Raw genomic sequence first — 19,296 nt, forward strand, 5'->3', positions numbered from 1 at the left:
TTTTGGTAGCTCAACATGGAATTTAAAGACAAAAAGACATGTTCAGTAGCATAGAGTGAAGTGAAGGAGTGAGAGAACTGGAGACTTAACCTGTAGATAAGTGCTTTTATAAAATAAATGTGGAGGAGGGATTAAATTCATTCTGTGTAGTTCCTAGGGTGGAAAAATGAATGCTGTAAAAACAGAGCAGCTGTCTGAACCAATTGGAAGATTCCAGCAAATGCTGGATAAACACCTGTTGGGATGATCTGGTATTGGGAGGGAGGTGACGAGGTGGTTCATAGGATCCCTCACAATTCTGTATGTCTATGAAGTAAGAAAACAGTGGGAGAAATTTTCAGAGGAATAGAGGGTAAGAGTTATTTAAATAATTTTAGCATGGCTACTCATACCAATTTTCATAGGTATTACTATGTCACATGCTACCCAGTAGTTACCGATAATATGAGGTAAGAGTGTGGTAAAAAATATATTTTTCCAAATGCTTTTTTCAGCATTGCCTCCAGGTAAAATAAATCAGAGCAGCTAGTGCATTTTTAAAAGGAATATTGTATACCAGTTTTTCTATCTCCTATAAGAGATGAAAGAGACACAATGAAATTTGTCAATAAAAGCTTTAAGAATATCTGCACATCTACATTCATTACATTCCGTTTGATAACAACAGTAGTTTCATTCAATACGAATGTTAGAGAACTCAGATCTCTGCCATGGTCATATATATATGCTATTTGAAATTCTTTTATCGAGATACAGATCTTGATAGTGAATCTCTTGATGATAGGTGCGCAGCTAGTTTGTCCCGGAACTCATGAAGATAATTATATTGCTGAAAAAAGTAAAGATATATTGAAATACATTGTAGAAAGCTGATTACCAGAGTAGTAATACTAGTCAGAATCGGGAATCAAAAAAATACTTGATAAAAACAGTTCTACATCCTTTTGTGTAAGGAGGTATTTCTATCTTGAGGAAGTTTTATCTTTCAATAAAGCTACATATAGTGTGAAAAAGTTGTTTTAAAAATCTCTATAAATTAGGAGGTAGCATGAAATAACGGCAGTGTTTTATAAATCTTTAAAATCCTTTCTCCCTTTACTGGCAGGAGGAAGTAAGATTAAAAACACACGAAGATATTCTTTTTGCTAATGCATTTTCCCCTGGGGAGTAAGTACAGGGGAGAGAGGGTGCTTTCTGCAGCAGTTAACAGCAGCGTATTCAAGAAAATCTATTTCTTAATTTACAGAGCCTTAGTTTTCTGCTTTTGGTGATGATAAAATCCATTTGGAACAATTTTCATAGTAGATAATATTAAAATAAAATCACTGATCTTAACAGATAAGCAAAATAAAATCTTTAAATAATTCATTTGGAGTTTTAATAGCTGCCCAGAGGATATTCTCACTCTGCCAGTAATCTCATTTTGTATTACCGTTCAGAAATTGAAATTGCATACTGCTAACTTACATCAGCACAGAGATGGAAAAAGCACGTTTGCCCCAGAATGCTGAGGTGATAAATTGACAGCCCCTATTAATGTGGGCTTAATTCTCTCTTACGATTAAAGATGTAAAACATGCATATACATGTTTGACCATGTATTTTGTTTTGTGTCAAAGAGACACTTGGGAACATGTTGAATATGAAGCATCATTTGTTAAAAACAGATAATAAAGGGAGCTGCTTCTCTGTTTTCAGAACCTGCTCCTCAGACTTCATCCTAAAGTTGAGACTGGGTAATTGGGAAAGGAAGACAAGTTAGCTTTACAGATCTACAAATCAATAATATCCTTGGGGCTTTGCCACTGCAGTGTTTTGGTGTTAAATAGAAAGTTAATGTGAAAGATGTCACTTAGGTTATCCACAGCAAAGGGTAATTAGCATGGTTTTACATTTTTTTCTATTACAGTCATTCGTCTATCTTTGTTAAATGTTTTGGTGATACAGTAATAGGATCTTCATGAGATCTTTTTGGTCAAAAATATACCCAGGAAACTACCAAGTTTATGGTAACTGCCTCATTTTTCCAGGTGAGAGGATCCATTCCCAGAACAGAATGGGCAAAAACTGAACAGTAGTGGATCTTGAAAGAGTAAACTGGAAAGTTCAAATTTGTCATTATTTTGTTTGAAAAACTGAACTTTTTCAGACGTCCAGGTTATATTTAAATGTAAATTTTTAAAAAGTCAAAATATAAACAGGTGATACATGAATAATAGAATGCTTTGGATCTTCATTACCCTTTTGATGAGATGTTACACTGTGGCGGTCTGCCCCTGACCACAGCCTCACGAGAACGGTCACCCTCCTTACCTTTATGGTCTGTATTGCTCCAGACCCTCTCAGGTCCCTCAGGCTGTCGATGGCTTGCTGCGGTGATATTGTGTCAGACAGGTATAGGAGGAGACAAGCGGCTACTAAATAGAACACGAGACAAAAATTGTATACTACATGTAAAAAAAAAAAAAAAATTGTATACTACATGTAATATATATTCTTATATTATAAATTAATGATATGCTTATACTTAATTCAGACTTCTGTTTGTACAGAAGACTGTTTTTGACAAATTATGATTTTAAATGACTGTGGTTGAATTAAAAATTTTTTTTTGGCTCTGACACGCACTTTAATAAGCCCCACCCTCTCTGGCCAGGCCCACTTGAATTAAATTTAACACTGGCTTCATTCTTTTTTTAAACAGCTTTATTGAGTTATTATAATTATAATAATTATAATTCACATCCCATACAATTCATTCATTTAAAGTGCACAATTTAGTGGATTTTAGTGTATTCGCAGTTAAATGCAGCCACCACCACAGTCAGTTTTAGAACATTTTCATCACCTCAGAAAGAAACCCTGTATACTTTTGTTATCATCCCTCAATCACCCATCACCCCTCCCCTAAGCAACCACTAATTTACTTTGTCTTTATGGATTTGCCTGTTCTAGACATTTCATATATATGGAATCATACGTGGTCTTTCGCGACTAGCTTCTTTCACTTAGCATAATGTGTTCAAGGTTCGTACATATTGTGGCACATATCAGTACTTCATTCCTTTTTATGGGTGAATAATATTCCATTGCATGGCTATACATTTTGTTTATCCATTTGTCAGCTGATGGACATTTAGGTTGTTTCCATTTTTTGGCTATTATGAATAATGTGGCTATAAGTGTTAGTGCACAGGTTTTGTCTGGACCTGTTTTCATTTGTTTGGGGTATATGCCTAGGAGTGAAATTGCTGGGTCGTATGGTCACTCTGTGTGTAACTGTTTGAGGAAGTACTGCCTGGCTGTTTTCCAAAGCAGCTGCACCTTTTTCATTCCCTCCAGCAGTGTATTTAGGTTCCAGTTTCTCTACATCCTCTCCAAAGCTTGTTCTCCATTTTTTGGATAACAGCCATCCTAATGGGTGTTAGGTGGTATCTCACTGTGGTTTTGATTTGCATTTCTCTGAGGACTAAGATGTTGAGCATTTTTCCATGCGCTTGTTGGTCATTTGTATACTTTGTTTGGAGAAATGTCTATTCATATCCTTTGCCCATTTTTAAATTTTTTAATTGTCTTTTTACTATTGAGTTGTAAGAGTTCTTTATATAGTCTGGGTAAGTCCTTTATCAGATACATGGTTTTGCAAATATTTTTTTCCCATTCTGTGGGTTGTCTTTTCATTTTGATAATGTCTTTGAAACACAAAACTTTGTAATTTTGATACTGTCCAACACTAAAAGGAATAACTCTTACTCCCACTGTGGTATTTCATTAGCTGTTTCCCCCCCCAATACATTTTTTAAAAGTTTAAAGTTAACATATATAACTTTTTATGCTTATATTACCCATGGATATTATTTAAAAGTTACTGTCAATATCTTAACACCTGCAAAGGGAGAACATTAGAAAACAAAAAAAACACAAGAATGCAGGTGCTAAGACCTGTAAATTATGTTTTGTAGAATCCTCCCAAACAATGCTGAAAATACCTCTCCCACCCAGGCTTTCTAGGGAACACCAAATTTAGGGCCTTAAATAATCCTTTGGGTCTTAGCAGATATATATTGTGTTTCGTCTCATTTTCATACAAAGTGAGCATATGGCCCAGAAACACGAGTTTTCGTACTTCGAGGTAAAAAACAACAACTGAATAATAGAAATATATTTCTTACCAAGACAGGATCTCCCAAGTCCTCCATAACAGCTGAAAGGGAAGTACAGTTTTGAAGTTTGTACATTTTCATTCCATCCCAACAATTACAACCAGAGACTTGCTCTTTCTGCCTTCTATTTCTACTCTAATGCCTAGCACAGTGCCTTGTACCCAGAGATTAATAAATATTTTTGAATAAATCAATCAAGAGCAAAGTGTGCTTATTTGTTTGTTGGGAGGTATTCCGTACACCTATAAGGGACAAAGAAGGCAGGGCCTTTTTATTGACCTCTTTAAACATCTGAGGAGTGGAAGGTGTTACTAAACTGATAGAAATCAGACTACTTTTACCAACTGCCACTTAATTTTTCTCTAAACAAAACCTTAGTGGTTATGGGACAGGTCCGTATGGTAACTCTTCATTCATCTAGAAAGAGTAAAGAGGCAGTGTATCCTAGAGGTTTAAAGCCTGGGCTCTGGAGCCCCACCGCCTGGGGTTGAATCCTGAATCTGTCACTTATTAGATGTGTGAACCTAAGTTATTTAACCTCTCTGGGCCTCAGCCTTTTCACCTATAAGATGGGGCCGGCAACAGTACCTATGTCACAGTGAGGACTGAGTGAGATAACATTTGTAAAGCTCACAACAGAGCCTGGCACGGAGTAAGAGGTAAATGAACGTTAGCTGCTATTACGTAGCATTGTGAAGAAATGAGCAGTTCTGTATAACTGGATTTTCTAGAAAAACAAGGACTGATTCTTAAGCAATAAAACCATTCACTTTAATCAGTTTCAAAGATTCTAAAAAGTGCATTCCATACTTCCTAACTTTCTCAGAGGGTGTACTGATCCTAATTCAGTGCTGACAACCCATCATGAGCATCAGTTACTATGGTGTATTTGTAGATGGAGCTGTAGAAACATGTCTTGTGATAGGATGTGAAACAGAGGACCAAACAGGTACTGACCCCTGTATAACTGATGAACTTGCTTTCTACAAAGTGTCCCAGCTGTAGGCCTGTTTCAGAGACGAGGCTCTACCGTATAAAGGTAGAACATTTTAGTGGCTTTCTGCAAGATTAAGATGTATCACTTTTGGGACCTCCCTGGTGGTGCAGTGGTTGAGAATCCGCCTGCCAATGCAGGGGACACAGGTTTGAGCCCTGGCCCGGGAAGATCCCACATGGCGCGGAGCGACTAAGCCCGTGCACCACAACTACTGAGCCTGCGCTCTAGAGCCCACGGGCCACAACTACTGAAGCCCGCGCGCTTAGAGCCCATGCTCCGCAACAAGAGAAGCCACTGCAATGAGAAGCCACGCACCGCAACGAAGAGTAGCCCCGCTCACCAAAACTAGAGAAAGCCCGCGCGCAGCAACGAAGACCCAACGCAGCCAAAAAAAAAAAAAAAAAATTACTTTATATCTTGCTAGCTTTATCTTTACTCCCGTTTGATTGATTCCTACTCATCCTTCAAAACCTAGCTCAAATTTCAACTTCTGAAATGCCTCTGTGCCCCCATAGAAACCACTGCCATTCTGTGTACTGCCTCATATACAACCTGTTTGGAGTATTATTACACTTACATGAGAGTGTCGTTGGCTGTGGGTTCCTTGAGGGTGGGGACTGTGTCTAGAGTGTGTGTTTTATATTCACAATGTTTCATACACAGTAGGTGCTATGGGTTGAACTGTGTCCCCCGCAAAAGATATGTTGTACCTAATCGCTGGTACTGTGCATGGGACCTTATTTGAAAATAGGGTCTTTGCAGATATAATCAAGTTAAGATGAGGTCATTAGGGTGGGTCCTAATCCAATACGACTGGTGTCCTTATAATAGGAAACACCATATGAAAACACAGACACACAGGGAGAATCATGTGATGATAGAGGCAGAGGGGAGTGATGCAGCCATGAGCCAAAGAATGCCAAGGATTGCCGGCCACCACCAGAAGCTAGGAAGAAGTGACGAAGGACTCTATCCACGGTTTCTGACTGAAGATAGCCCTGCTAACACCTTGATTTTGGACTTCTAGCCACTAGAATTGGGTGGGAATAAACTTCTGTTTTAAGCGACCCGGTCTGTGGTCATTTGTTACAACAGCCGCAGGAAATGATGTAACAAAATAGGCGAGCAGTGTTCACTGACTTTATAAAGGAACAAAAATGTCCAGGGAGGACAGACAACAGAACAGGGAAAAAAATGTACCAGACCCTGTTTCTAGAGGGATAAACTCTAGAGCTGTTTAGCAGTGTGGGCACCCAAAGATAGTAGAAAGGATAGAAAATCATCTTTGTCCAAACAAACATTAGTCACTGTAGGGACACCTTTGAAAGCTCTAGGACAATGAAAATTTCCAGTCATCAGATGCTTTATTTTATGGGAGCCTGAAGCATTTGACATATGCAAGATTGCCCATCCACCCTCCCACATGGCGCGGAGCAACTAATTGCCCATCCTGTTTGTATTCAAAGACCAGAGCATTTGGTTTGCTAGAACTTGCTAGAGTAGATTTTGTTAAGCTTTTCTAAACTGAGCTAGTTTGATCTCTGGTAATCTTTCAGTAGAGGCTGCTTTCAAAGACTTGTTTGAAAAAAAAAATCTCAGAATTGGTTTGAAAATGGGTTCAAAACCTGTAAAGTATTTTTCACTGGCTTCATCTAACCACCTAATGCTGTTTTACTTAGAGTTATCAGAAAATGTAGCACAGGCAACTATTTATTCTAAAATTTTGCTTCTCCAATTAGTACTAGATGAGAGATGATGTGTTTCTGTAAAGTTTGGAAACTGTAGGATGTAGGATGGCTTCTAGTTCTTTTTCCCCTACTTTGCAGGTGATAGTTCTCTATATCAGAGTTTAGTTTGGTCACAAACAGATATGTGTCCCCTTGTACTGGTTGGTTTGCTTTCAGAACATGAGCTACTGGCATGAAGCCCTGGGGCTCTTTGTCTAAGGAGAGAGAAGCTGGCTGGGCTTGCCCTTCTCCTAGGTGCCTGAGACTACTGAGTTATTTGGTATAGTCTGTATACTTTCTAGCTCAAAGCAATGACCTTAGAGCTTTTGAGGTATTACACTACTTAATGCTCTATCTTGCTCCAGAAAGGATTAAGAAGATTAGGATGCAAAAAAACAAAGAAACATGCCCAAAACTGAAAAAACAAAAAAACCCAATAAGCACAAAGACCTATGTTTAGTAAATGATGAGTTCTCTTTGCTCTTCACAAATACCTCCTCACATATTAGAATAAATCTATAGTTTTCTCCTTGTGGCTGGCTCCCCTCTGCTCTGTGGGTCTCACTTCTGGTATAACTAATGTTCCTTTCCATGGCACCACTTAGAGTCTTTCCAATGCTACTGTCTACTGCTGATTGTCACTTTCTTCTTCCTTTCTCCAAGCTACTTTTTTCTTTTCTTCTCATTTTTTCCCCTTAATCCATTTTCTTTTGTTTTAAACTTTCATACCAGCAGCTTATTTACAGCCACTGACAAACAATGAGAGTCCCTCTTTCATTCAGGTAGCAAATTCATATCATCAAATACAATTTTCAAGTCCTGTTTTTAGGATTGCTCATTGTTTAGGGATAATTCCTTTGCTAATTTTTTAAAAATGGACTTTCTTGCTGTTGGAAGAAACTAAACAACTGAAAGGCCGACCAGTAGGTATGGTGTTACATAACAGGAATGATGCCCTCACCTTTTTGGGAAGGAGAGGGTCCCAAAATCAAGAGTAAAGGTCTAAGACAAAAGGAAAGAAAGCAAAAAAAAAAAAAAGCCTGTTACACTATCCTAAAAATTTCCTAATCTACTCATTTATTGTCCTTACTCTTCAAAAGTAATAATGGCAAATATCTGAGTGCTTGCTCTGTGCCAGGCATGGTGCTAGTACTTTTCATGTATTATCTCCTTTTGATCCTTGCAACAAACTATAAGGTAGGTAATAACTGCATAAGGATGCAATAATTTGAGAAATCATTTTGACTGGGACATTTTTCACGTAATATATGGAGAAAAGGAAAACATACTGTATTAAGGTTTTTCGGTTATTTTTAAGGCAGATTTCAAGCTCCTCCATTATGTCACAGCAGCTGGCTATGTCAGGAGTCCCTCCATCTGGAATCGGATGATGATGAGTGATAATTCCATACTGATGGTAGAGGCCCACAAGGTTTGGAACTCTATATTTTGACAGTTCCCCTCTGGTGCAGAAAACAAATATGTCTTGTATACCATAGCTCTTTAGTTCTTCTGCCAATAGACCAAGATACACAAGGACACACATGGACAAAACATTACAAATTTAAATACAGTCGGGAGGGAAAATATGGAGTTAAGTTCCTTAAGCCAAACAAACTAAGTAAATAACAAATGATAACCTTTGAAATGCTCATTGATAATCTAAAACAATACTGATCTGTCTTCAAACTAGGGTAAAAACGAAGTCACTAAGCACAAAATAGTAATTAGAAACATCTGAACCAAAAGGTTATTAAAATGAAACCTGACTTTATAAGTCAAAATGTTTTTTTACTGGATTGTAAGACATCCATTATATTGCTGTTTTGAAAAAAAATTTTTTTACAATAAATACTGCTTTAAAATAAATTGTAAAACACCTAATATTTCAAAACAAGAAGGAATGATAGCACATTTTTTCCCATTTTCTTCTCACCAAATCAATGGTGTTTGCTGTGTACAAGTCTCGGTTATTTTGTTTTACCCTAAGCACAGTATAAAATCTCCAGCATAGCCACGGTGCCAGAGCGCTTGTATTCTCACCTGTATTTGCAGTGTACCACACCATCATGTATTTACTTTTAGGGACTAGGTTTCTAGGAAATAAAGCATTAGCTGTATGAAAATTATGTGACTTAGCGAATTTCAGTATAATGATATGAACCAAGCGAGAGTACTGCAGGCCATTCTGTTCACTGGAGCTTCCTTAGGGCAATATTCACTACAGAGCATTTGGTTCATAATGAATAATTCTGACTCATCTGGTTCCCCTTTTTCTCTCCCCACCCACGAAATCCTAGGACATTTAGCTATTTAAGTACAAAGTACTTTTTATCATGAAACTCTAAACCTGTACTTGAAATATGGCTACTCCAAATTGAGATGTATTGTAAATGTAAAATACGTATCTGATTTCAAAGACCAAGTACCAAAAAACTCCTATCTCAATAATTTGTTTTATACTTAAAACCCATCGAAACGATACTATTTAGCCTATATGAGGTTAAATCAAGTATATTACTAAAATTAATTTTACCCATTTTTACTTTTTTAATGTGGCCCCTAGAAAACGTCAAAAGTACATATATGGCCTCTATTTGTGGCTCCCAATATGTTTCTGTTGGACAGTGCTCCTCTAGATAATACTATTAAGCTTTTGTACTTGTAAAAGGGTTTAACTTGTAGTTGACATCCGTAACCATTTTTAAGAGAGTAGGTAAATTTCCTATTTGCCTCTTGCACGCATTGAATAATTTCTATTATACAGTACATTTCAACTTTCCCAGAAAGGACTCTGAGGACGGACACAGGAAGTGCTGCCAGGAGAGTTTAGGTCTCCCCCTTCAGACACTGTCATCTGTTTTGTATATTGGATTCCATTTAAGATTTCATTGGAAGAAAAAAAGGTTTGGTAAAAAATTGGAAACTCCTTTTACAGAAGAGACTAAATGAATAGGGCTTTCCAAAATGTGCAAGATTGGTTCTTGAACCAATGATTTAAATGATATTTTGCTTATAACTGAATGTTCTCCAAATGGAAATTTCCTACCGTGGTGGGTATCTCTAGAGCAGAAAATCTTTACAAATACTGCAAGGGTCAACTAATCTATTAGTCTTTTCTGGTAGGTAAATTAAAGAAAGTATATTAGCAAATTGATATTCTAGGATAACTAGGACAGAATTTTAGGTTTATAAAATCTATAGTGGTCAGAATCAAACAATATATACATTTTTGTATTGGTTTATTATAAGGACATTGGTAGGACTATCAGGCTTGAGATATTCCAGGCCAACCAGAATAAAATATTTTGGAAGTCTAAATTTGTTAGTATCGTACAATATATAAATTCCAAATTGGGACAGATTATCGGGATATTTGTAGGATTATTAGACTTGAGGCTAAAAGCATCCTTGGGCATGTAGAGATCAGACCCTATTCCATCTTTTCCACCTAGACACTGGTTCTGTAAATTTTCTATGTGGGATGGACAATTTCAATACTACCTCTGGGTTCCCAGCTCAGGCTTAATTTCCAGTATCACAGTCAAGTCTGCAAAGAACAGTATGTTCAAAGATCTGGGCAGTGCAATGTCAGCTTTCTATTTACATACTTTTCCCCCTCCAACTTATACATTATAACTCAAATGCAGTTTTTATGTATAGAACTACAAAAACCAGTGAAAAGCAACACTATGTTTAGTAAATGATGAGTCTTTTTTGCCCTTCACAAATACCTCTTCACATATTAGAATAAGTCTATAGCTTGAAACTTTATGAAATACCAAAAATTTTTTTTGGAAAATTCAGAAGAGACTACAGTTTGTTCTTTATGACAAAGATTTTTAGTATTATTTTTTAAGAACCTATTAAGATGGTTCTGTCATATTACACCTACCTGTATCTTTTTGGATATTTCTTCTAACACCTTTAAATTTACAACCTGTAAGTAGTAACAAGGCAAGTGCAAGAGTCAGTTTCTGGTCATAAATAACAAGTATATTACACACATATATAGCTACTGTAGAAAGTCATTACACATGATCATTTATATGCTTCAATTCCATTTTGAATGGGAATTTAAATTTCTTGTATTCTTAGGAATATAATTCCAGGGATTCATAGATCCCAGCTGAAGAAACTCTTGATCCAAGGGTTCTTTATTCTGTGTCCTTTCTGTAACAAGTACCTGGCTGTAGTCCTTAGCCTCACATTGTACCCCTGTGTTACATTTTATAAGATAGGTAAATCAGAAATGTAGAACTGTGAATGTGGATGTGGAAGGGTTGAAGAGTGGGTCTATGTTCCTTTATCTGTAGCCCACCAAGAGGGTTTCCAGAACTGAGTTCCTATGCTGATAGTCTGTGAAATTCTCTTACTGCTCAGTACAGAGAATTATATAAAAAATAATTTCTAATACATCAATAGTGTCACCTACCTGGAAGAGCACATAAACCAAGAAATTGAGAACAGTTCACTCGTGACAGGGGTAGCCTGAAAGGAATAAAACTTTATCAAGTTTAGTTCAATTTAAAGTTATAGATGGACATTTACACAAACGTGTGTGCCTGCCACTAAATGAAGGTGTTTTAAAGTTTTACAGCAGTCACAAAACAAAAATTCATAGTTAAATATCAATGTATTGGTCACAAAAAGGCTTAGAAAGACTAGGAGTTTTAAAATAGGAACTTACCATTTGCTTTGTTGCAATTTAAGTCTTAAAAGTGGCAAGCTAATTTAAACTAACTTAAAGATAGTAATGCCTAGGTTGCTTACAGCTAGTATAAAGTGTACTTAAGTTATCCTGTGGTTTGTTACCTGAGATATTTTGTGTTAGTAACCTTAGGAAATAAGCTGGAAAATGACCATCTGACGATTTCATCTCCAGCATTCATTCAAAATTACTATTTTAAGATTTCTTTATAGGACTTCCTTAAACAGATACAATTTCATAGAATAAAAACCACAGGCTACCTATTTTTTGTTGTAATGGATTTTGGTTAAAATGAAATAATTTCAAGAAATCCTATTCCCAGTTTGCAGTGCCTGGGAACAAAGCGGGCAGAGGCTCACCTTGTCTGCAAAACAGAAGATGAATTTAGAGGAAAATATGGGGCATTGTATAAATACCACCTGACTTTGAAAATTAGATGAGTTTTTGAGTTTGAAGGTGGCTTAGAAGGGGAAATGAAAGTTAATTGCTATTTGATGGCAGAACAAAAGAACTATAGGGACAACACTTTTTTTCTCTTCCTACAGCAGGGTCAGTGCTTAAAGAGAAAGATTATTACACTTACAGGGACTGTAGAGAATCTGCTGTAACCGTAAGTCACTGCCAAAATTCAGAAGTTGATTTTATATAAAAACATTTGTTTTTGTTATTGTATCTATGGTGATGTGGCTTTTATCTTAAACAGGGTCTGCTGATAGATGCATTATTGTGGCAAGTAGTTCTAGGACTGGAATAAATGATAACATAGGATATCTCATCCTATGTTTGGTACACTATTCTTTTGTCGTAAAAGAATAAGAAGGTTTTGGTACTAAATGGGAGCTCATTCAAATCTTAACTCCTTGTTTCTACTATGGTTTTACTCAATGTATAAGGAAGGAACTCTCACCACTCCCCTTACCCCCCCAAAAAAGCTTTGTTCTACCATAGATAAGAAAGATAAGAATTCTATAATCAGCAGAAGAGAATCATTTTCAATATGCAGACTAAATTCTACAAAGATTATTATGTACACATCAAATATTTTAGCTCATCATTGATCAGAAAGGTTAACGTACCATGATATCTGAATTGGAGTCTGTTCGTCTTCAATAGGCTCTTCGTCTGATGAGTCAAACTCACTTGTTTGCACTGAACTAGGCTTCAAAAGAAATCAGTTATGTTAAATAACTTTAAAGAATATTTACATATAGTTTTAGTATAGCTGATCCTTGCTTAAAGACAAACTGATGCATATTTGCAATTTACTCAAACCTGGAAAATCAGAGAGATCAGCGATATCAATAATAAACTATTGCTGTTTACTGTCCTATTAATAATTACAGCCCCATGTAGTGGAAAGAGTGTTGGATTGGGAACCAAGAAACCTGTCTTCTGGTCCTGGCTCTGCCACTTACTGTATAAACTTGGACAAGCGATGTCAGTTTCTACTGGATCTCAGTTTTCCAAAACTATAAAGTGAGATTTATTCATTCATTCATTCACAAACATTTCTTGGACACCTTCATTTGCCAAGCTCTGGAGATGCAAAGATCCATAAAATAAACAGCCTGCCTTCAGTATAATTGGAGAGACAATGTGTAAATAGATTCAAAAAAGTTAGAAGTGCTAAAATGGCACTATGCCCTTCAGAGCAGACAAGGGAGTGACTGACTGCTTAGGGAGCTGGAGAAAGCTTCACAGAGGAGAGATCCATTAGTTGGGTTTTGATGGATGAGCAGGAGGTTTTTAAGCAGATAGAGAAGTTAAGGCAATTAAGGCAAAAAGAGAAAGGGCTTTGTACAGTATAGTCCCTTGGTGTCCGCGGGGGGTGGGGGGGATTGGTTGGTTCCAGGACCTCTCCCCCGACCGTGGGTTCCAAAATTCCCAGATGCTCAACTCCCTTACATAAAACGGACCAACATGGGACAGTTGGTCCTCTGCATCCACGGACACCGAGAGCTGACTGTATCCAGGAACTGTGACATCAGAGCAGAGAAGAAGAAGCTAAAGAAGTAGTTTTCTCTACCCCATTTCTCAATAAATAACAGCCTAGCAATTTGGTTGGTGGGTGGGTGGGAGTACAGGTGGAATAACATGTCCCTAACTTTGTGAATCACTGGACTAGAGAGACTGAGATGAACTTTGTGTGATGATCTAAGGAGTTGAAAATCACGTGGGAAGCATTTCTACATGGAAGATGTGTTATAGGACCAATAAAAAACACACCTTTCTTCTACTTCCTAGTTGGAACCAACTGAGGGATGAGACACTGGAGAGAAAAATGGAGATCAATATATCAGTTTTATTACTGACTGTCAGGTGGAGGATGGAGGATGTGGCTTTAAAGCTGAGGTCAAGTGGGCTTGTCAATTCTTCACTCCAGAATTGGACTTATCCACCCAGGCACAGGCAGTGATGGACAACCCATGGCTCCCCTGTGGCAGAGAGCACCCCAGATAGTACTCTCTGCAAAGAGAAGGGAAGGAACACAGCTACTTGTGTTCAGTTCCTCCCAAACTCAGGGATCAGATCACTCACTCTTCCCCTTCTGGGGACAAGTGTAGAAAGAGGCCAGGAGTGAAGGACAGCTGATGTCCCTCCACATGGAAACATGGGGATTAGCAAGTGTAACTGCCTAATGTCTTTTCTAGCTCTGAAGCTATATTCTATTCTATAATGGTCTTATTTGTAACTACCAGATCACTTTACAGAGCCAATTTAGGCCATGGATTTGAGTTGCTTTGGATCTATCCGTATCATTATTATCAACTCAACTCAAATGGAGCCCCTTCAACAGGTTGTCAGCTCTGTTGGTAGGTGATGTGAGTCAGGTGGGGCTTCAGATCCTTAAGCCTGTTTTTTCTTTCTTTAAGGCAGTTTTGATGATTCAAGAGTTTCAGTTTGCGTGGCCCATTCACTCAGGCTCTCCCAGCCAGCTTTACAAATCCTAACAGAGTTGGATGTTTCCGCTTCCCCAAGCCCAGAGATTCTTAACTCCAGGGAAAAGGACGCAGTGCCAGGTGGCCCCGTGTAATGGTGGCCGTGGTGACACGCCCACAAGCTGGGGCGGGGGGTGTTAATCATCTTCCAGGAAGTTTTCCCCGTCCGCGGAGAGGAATGCTCCCCAGGGGGCCCAGGGCATCCCAGGATATGCTTTGGGGCTGGGGTATCAGGCTGAATGATGCACGGAGACACTTAAGCTCTCTATGCCTCAGTTCCTTCGTAAAACGGGGCTCAGCCCTCTCTGGCAGGGCTGTCGTGAGGCTTAGGAGACCCTGCATGCGACAGCTCACAGCCCATAACAGGCGCACAGCGAATGTCTGTCTTCCCCTCGCCCGCCTCCGACCCTATTCCTTCGCTGCCATCCTTCTTGCAGGTTCCGGGAAGCGCCACCTCCCATTCCCTGGACGGTTACTGCGCGAGTCGTGTCGCGACCAGGCTGGGGCTGTCCCCGGGCTCAATAAATCGCATCGGGGCCGCTCCCATCCCTGCGGCTCGGTTCCTCCAATCCCCGTCCCCACTCACCGGCTTCATAGCTGGCCGCCAGACAACCAGACCGGCCTCCTGCTACCTCGGGCAGCACCAGCGTCTCAACCTCCGCCCCGCGCCCTCTGCCCCTCAGCTCAGCTCATTGGTTCATCCTTCTGTGAGGTGGGGCGAGGCTTCTTCTTGGAACCAATCGGACACTCCCCCTGTTTCTTACTCCGCCCCCGGTGCCCAGGCTCGACCTCTAACCGCTCATTGGTTCCTACGGGGCCTTTGAAACACGCGCCGGAGGAGGACCCTGCTGAGTGTTGATTGGCTGGGAGGGCGCCCTCCTCCCCCCGGTTGGGAGCGGGGTGGGGCGGGGAGAGGGGCGGAGCGATATCTTCTAAAGGCCGCCACAACGCTGTGGGGATGTTGGAAAGCGGTACTTTCTCGAGGCAGGATCCGAAGTGGTACCAGGGTAGGGAATTTTGTTTGTTCTTTTAAATTATTTTTTAAGGGCATGATGGGAAGTATTGACCTGGAGCATCTTGTGAAAAAACACCACATCCTGTAGACTTTATAATTGTGGTCATATCTAGTCATATAGATACTATGGGAACCGCCAAAAATCCAGAATATAAGCATACCTAGTATGTTTGATATCTTATATTCCTTACCATTTCAGGATATATACAGGTTGGGATGTAGATCAACCTTCCTGTTAACAAAATATCAATGAAATAGTATGTTATGAAGAGGAGATAAAGTCTCCAGATGGTTTTAAGTGCCAGTTTCTAAGTAATTGGCTATTGTCTTAAAAAAATATGTTTGATTATTCTCTCCCCCATTCTCCAGTCCCCATTTAGTTGGCCATGGGGAAGAAGGTCACCTGGAGCAATATTACCTGCTGATCTGACAAAAATATGCAGAGCTTTCAGCTCCCTGACTCATGTTGTGGAAACCAGTGGGTAGAGAGCTAATGGGAAGAATTCTTTAGCAAAGAAGATAGCACAGTTTGACTTAGAGACTGTATTAGTCAGGGTTCTCCAGAGAAAAGAACCAATAGGATATGTACACGAAGAGATTTATTTTAAGCTTGGCAAGTCAAAAGCTGATAGGGGAGACTAGGGGGGGCTGGAGACTCAGGAAAAAGTTGTAGTTGGAGTTCAAAGGCAATCTGCTCTAGAACCAGGAATACCTGATATTGCAGGTGAAGTCCAAAGGCCATCTGCTCCAAAATGTCCGCTTGCCTTTTTGTTCAGGCCTTCAATTGATTCAATCAGGACCACCCACATTATAGAGGGGAGTCTGCTTTCCTCAAAGTCCACCAACTGAAATGTTAATCTCATCCAAAAACACCCTCACAGAAACATCTAGAGTACATTTTGAGCAAATATCTGGGCACCATAGCCCAGCTAAGTTTGCACATAAAATTAGCCATCAGACAGGTCCAATTATCATTGAACTTGATTCATTAATTTATTCAGAAAATATTTATGAGCATCATCTGTGTCCTAGGTACTATTCAAGGTGCAAGGAATATCTGAGTGAACTAAACAAAGTCCCTGCCTTTATGGGGCTCACATGCTGCTGGGGGAGACTGTCAGGTAGTGATATGTGCTGTGAAGAAAAATTAAAACAAGTGGAGTCTGATGAGGATGCTATTCTAGATAGAAAAGTCAGGGAAGGCATCTTTGAGCTGTCACTTGAGAAACACCCAAATGAAGAGAGAGAGTGAACCATTTGAATAGTTAGAGGAAGAGTTTTCAGTCTGCCTGAAGAGTAAGGAGGTGCAAAGCCCCTGGGGTGGGAATGTGCTAGGTGTGTTCAAGGAACAGCAGAGAGGCCAGTATGGGAGAAGCTGATTGAGTGAGGCTGAGAGAGGTAGGCAATGAAGCAGGGCCTTGTGGGAGGCTTAAGAGCCTCTTTTCTGAAGCATTGAGAGAGGGTCCAAGGAAAGACTGGAAAATTTATTAATTAATTTTTGGCTGCGTTTGGTCTTCGTTGCTGTGCACGGGCTTCTCATTGCGGTGGCTTCTCTTGTTGCGGAGCACGGGCTCTAGGCACGCAGGCTTCAGTAGTTGTGGCAGGAGGGCTCAGTACTTGTGGCTCGTGGGCCCTAGAGTGCAGGCTCAGTAGTTGGGGTACAGGGGTTTAGTTGCTCCGCGGCACGTGGGATCTTCCGGACCAGGGCTTGAACCCGTGTCCCCTGCATTGGCAGGAGGATTCTTAACCACTGTGCCACCAGGGAAGTCCCCTGATTGTTTAAGTATTATCTGTGGCTACTTTTGCGTTACAGTGGTAGAGTTGAGTAGTTGCAGCAGGGACTGTATGGACTGCAAAACCTAAAATTAATTTACTCTCTGGTCCTTTACAGAAAAAGTTTGCCCACCCCTGTGATATAGTCTGTGAGAGAAATGTATATTTCTTCTAGTAACATGATTTTAACTCTGTTTCTTGCAGAGGAAGAATCCTGGCCTTATTATGCTAAAACATTCTCCTGTGCTTGGCTTGGTCCCTTCATTATGGGGGTCCCACATAAACTGACAAGGGCTATGGCTGAACTATCTGGTTAAATGGCATCATAGTAACCTAGTTTCTAATCCCCAAGATTCTCCCTGGAGAGGAGGAGTGGGGGCTGAAGTTCAGCCTGCCACACCTGTAGTCTTCAGTTAATTTTTTGGTGTGTGACTCACGGCTGTTAACAGAAATGTGTGTGGTCAAAACAATGTGGAGGATTTATCCAAACCATCAGAGGGAAAAGTGTTAACATATGTTCACAGACAGATGAGTATCTTTAGAGATGCTCAAAGAGAAATGAAACATGATTGCCATCAGAGGTTGTACTTGGATGTATGTTTTACAAATAGATCCATATTTTAAAAATATTTTAATATGAATGCTAATGGATTTGACATGTGTGTTAGGGAAAGAACACTGGAATCTTAGAGTTGACTGCACCTTGGAGAGATCATACCTCCCCATTCGTGACATGCCAAGTTTAAAAATTTCTCTTGTGCTGACCATCGGTTACAGTATATAACATCTGCAGTAGGCATATGTTGTTTTCCAATTGCTTCTTCCTTTGGTGAGTTGCTCCTGTCTCATTTCACGTAGTCTTGTTGGGCATGTGACTGGGACTGATCCATAAATGTACCCTATTCCTCTGGTCACAGTTAATGGTCCAGGGAATGCATGTGACCCCAACTGGAGCATCCTTCCTTGTCTTGTGTGCTTTGGTTGCTGGTATCCTTATTTTCTTCTTTACATTCCTAAGGTCTCTGTTTTACCCCAGAATGATGAGGAGTTCTAATTTGCACTGGATAACTGAAGTAGATTGTAAAATATATTTAAAATATTATTTAAATTTTAAAATGCTATTGTATTTTATAGTGGGAATGGATGTAACAACTTTGCTCATTCCACAGACTCTTCTGTTCTGTGACTTTGTCACGCTCTGTCACGAGGTGGAGTATAATACTCCTCTTAAATATGCGCTGGCCTTAGTGACTAGTTTGACTGAGAATATACCAAAGCAATCAATGATAAGCTTGATAAAATTGCATCCTCATGTATCCAGCACCCAGATGAAGTAATGGAACATTACCAGCCCCCAGAAGTCTCCTTCGTCCACTAGCCACCCCAGAGGTTAGCTCTGGTTTGATTTCTGAAACCATTGCTTAATTTTGCTTGCTTACAAGTTGTATATAAATGGTATCTTTGGTGTCTGGCTTCTGTTGCCCACTTCGTGAGATTCATTCATGCTGTTGTGTGGGGTTGTACTTGTTCATTCTCATGGCAGTCTTCTGTTGTATGAATGTGCTATAATTTATTCATCTCATCTACTGTTGATAGGCACTGGGTTAGTTTCCAGGGCTGGGCTATTATGAATAGTGCTGCTAAAAATATCCTTGTCCACGTCTTTTGGTAAACATATGGACATAATGCTGTTGAGTATATACTAAGAGTGGAAGTGCATATGTTCATCCTTCATCAGTATGGCCAGTTTTCCAGAGAGGTGGTACCAATTCACACTCCCACGGGCTGTGTTAGAATTCTAGGTCAACATTTTGGCTAACATGTAGTATTGCCTGTCTTTTTCATTTTATCCATTCAGTGGGTGCTAATTTCAAATTGTCAAGAGACTAACGCTAATCAGTTGGATATCAGAGAGAATCCGTAGATGCCATTCTTGAAGAGGGAGCAAAAGTTCCATAACTTTTAGGAATT

General features: G+C 39.5%; 1 protein-coding gene across 3 annotated transcripts; it reads right to left on the minus strand.

The window, feature by feature from the left end:
- Positions 1-600: 600 nt before the first annotated feature.
- CDKN3 (cyclin dependent kinase inhibitor 3) lies at positions 601-15,156 on the minus strand. 3 transcript variants are annotated; one of them, XM_065871136.1, is made up of 8 exons: positions 15,124-15,156; positions 12,675-12,757; positions 11,323-11,378; positions 10,783-10,827; positions 8,177-8,264; positions 4,173-4,204; positions 2,314-2,417; positions 601-829 (listed from the first exon to the last, which is right to left on the minus strand). In XM_065871136.1, exons 1-8 carry the CDS (start codon positions 15,130-15,132, stop codon positions 743-745), a joined length of 504 nt encoding a protein of 167 aa, XP_065727208.1. In that variant the 5' UTR covers positions 15,133-15,156; the 3' UTR covers positions 601-742. The 3 variants fall into 3 exon arrangements, with proteins under 3 accessions (XP_065727208.1, XP_065727206.1, XP_065727207.1); XM_065871134.1 differs by having other exon boundaries at positions 8,177-8,399; positions 15,124-15,133; XM_065871135.1 differs by lacking the exon at positions 11,323-11,378 and having other exon boundaries at positions 743-829; positions 8,177-8,399; positions 12,739-12,757; positions 15,124-15,132.
- Positions 15,157-19,296: the final 4,140 nt, after the last annotated feature.

The sequence above is a fragment of the Phocoena phocoena genome, chromosome 2 (assembly GCF_963924675.1).
Source record: "Phocoena phocoena chromosome 2, mPhoPho1.1, whole genome shotgun sequence".
NCBI classification, from domain to species: domain Eukaryota; kingdom Metazoa; phylum Chordata; class Mammalia; order Artiodactyla; family Phocoenidae; genus Phocoena; species Phocoena phocoena.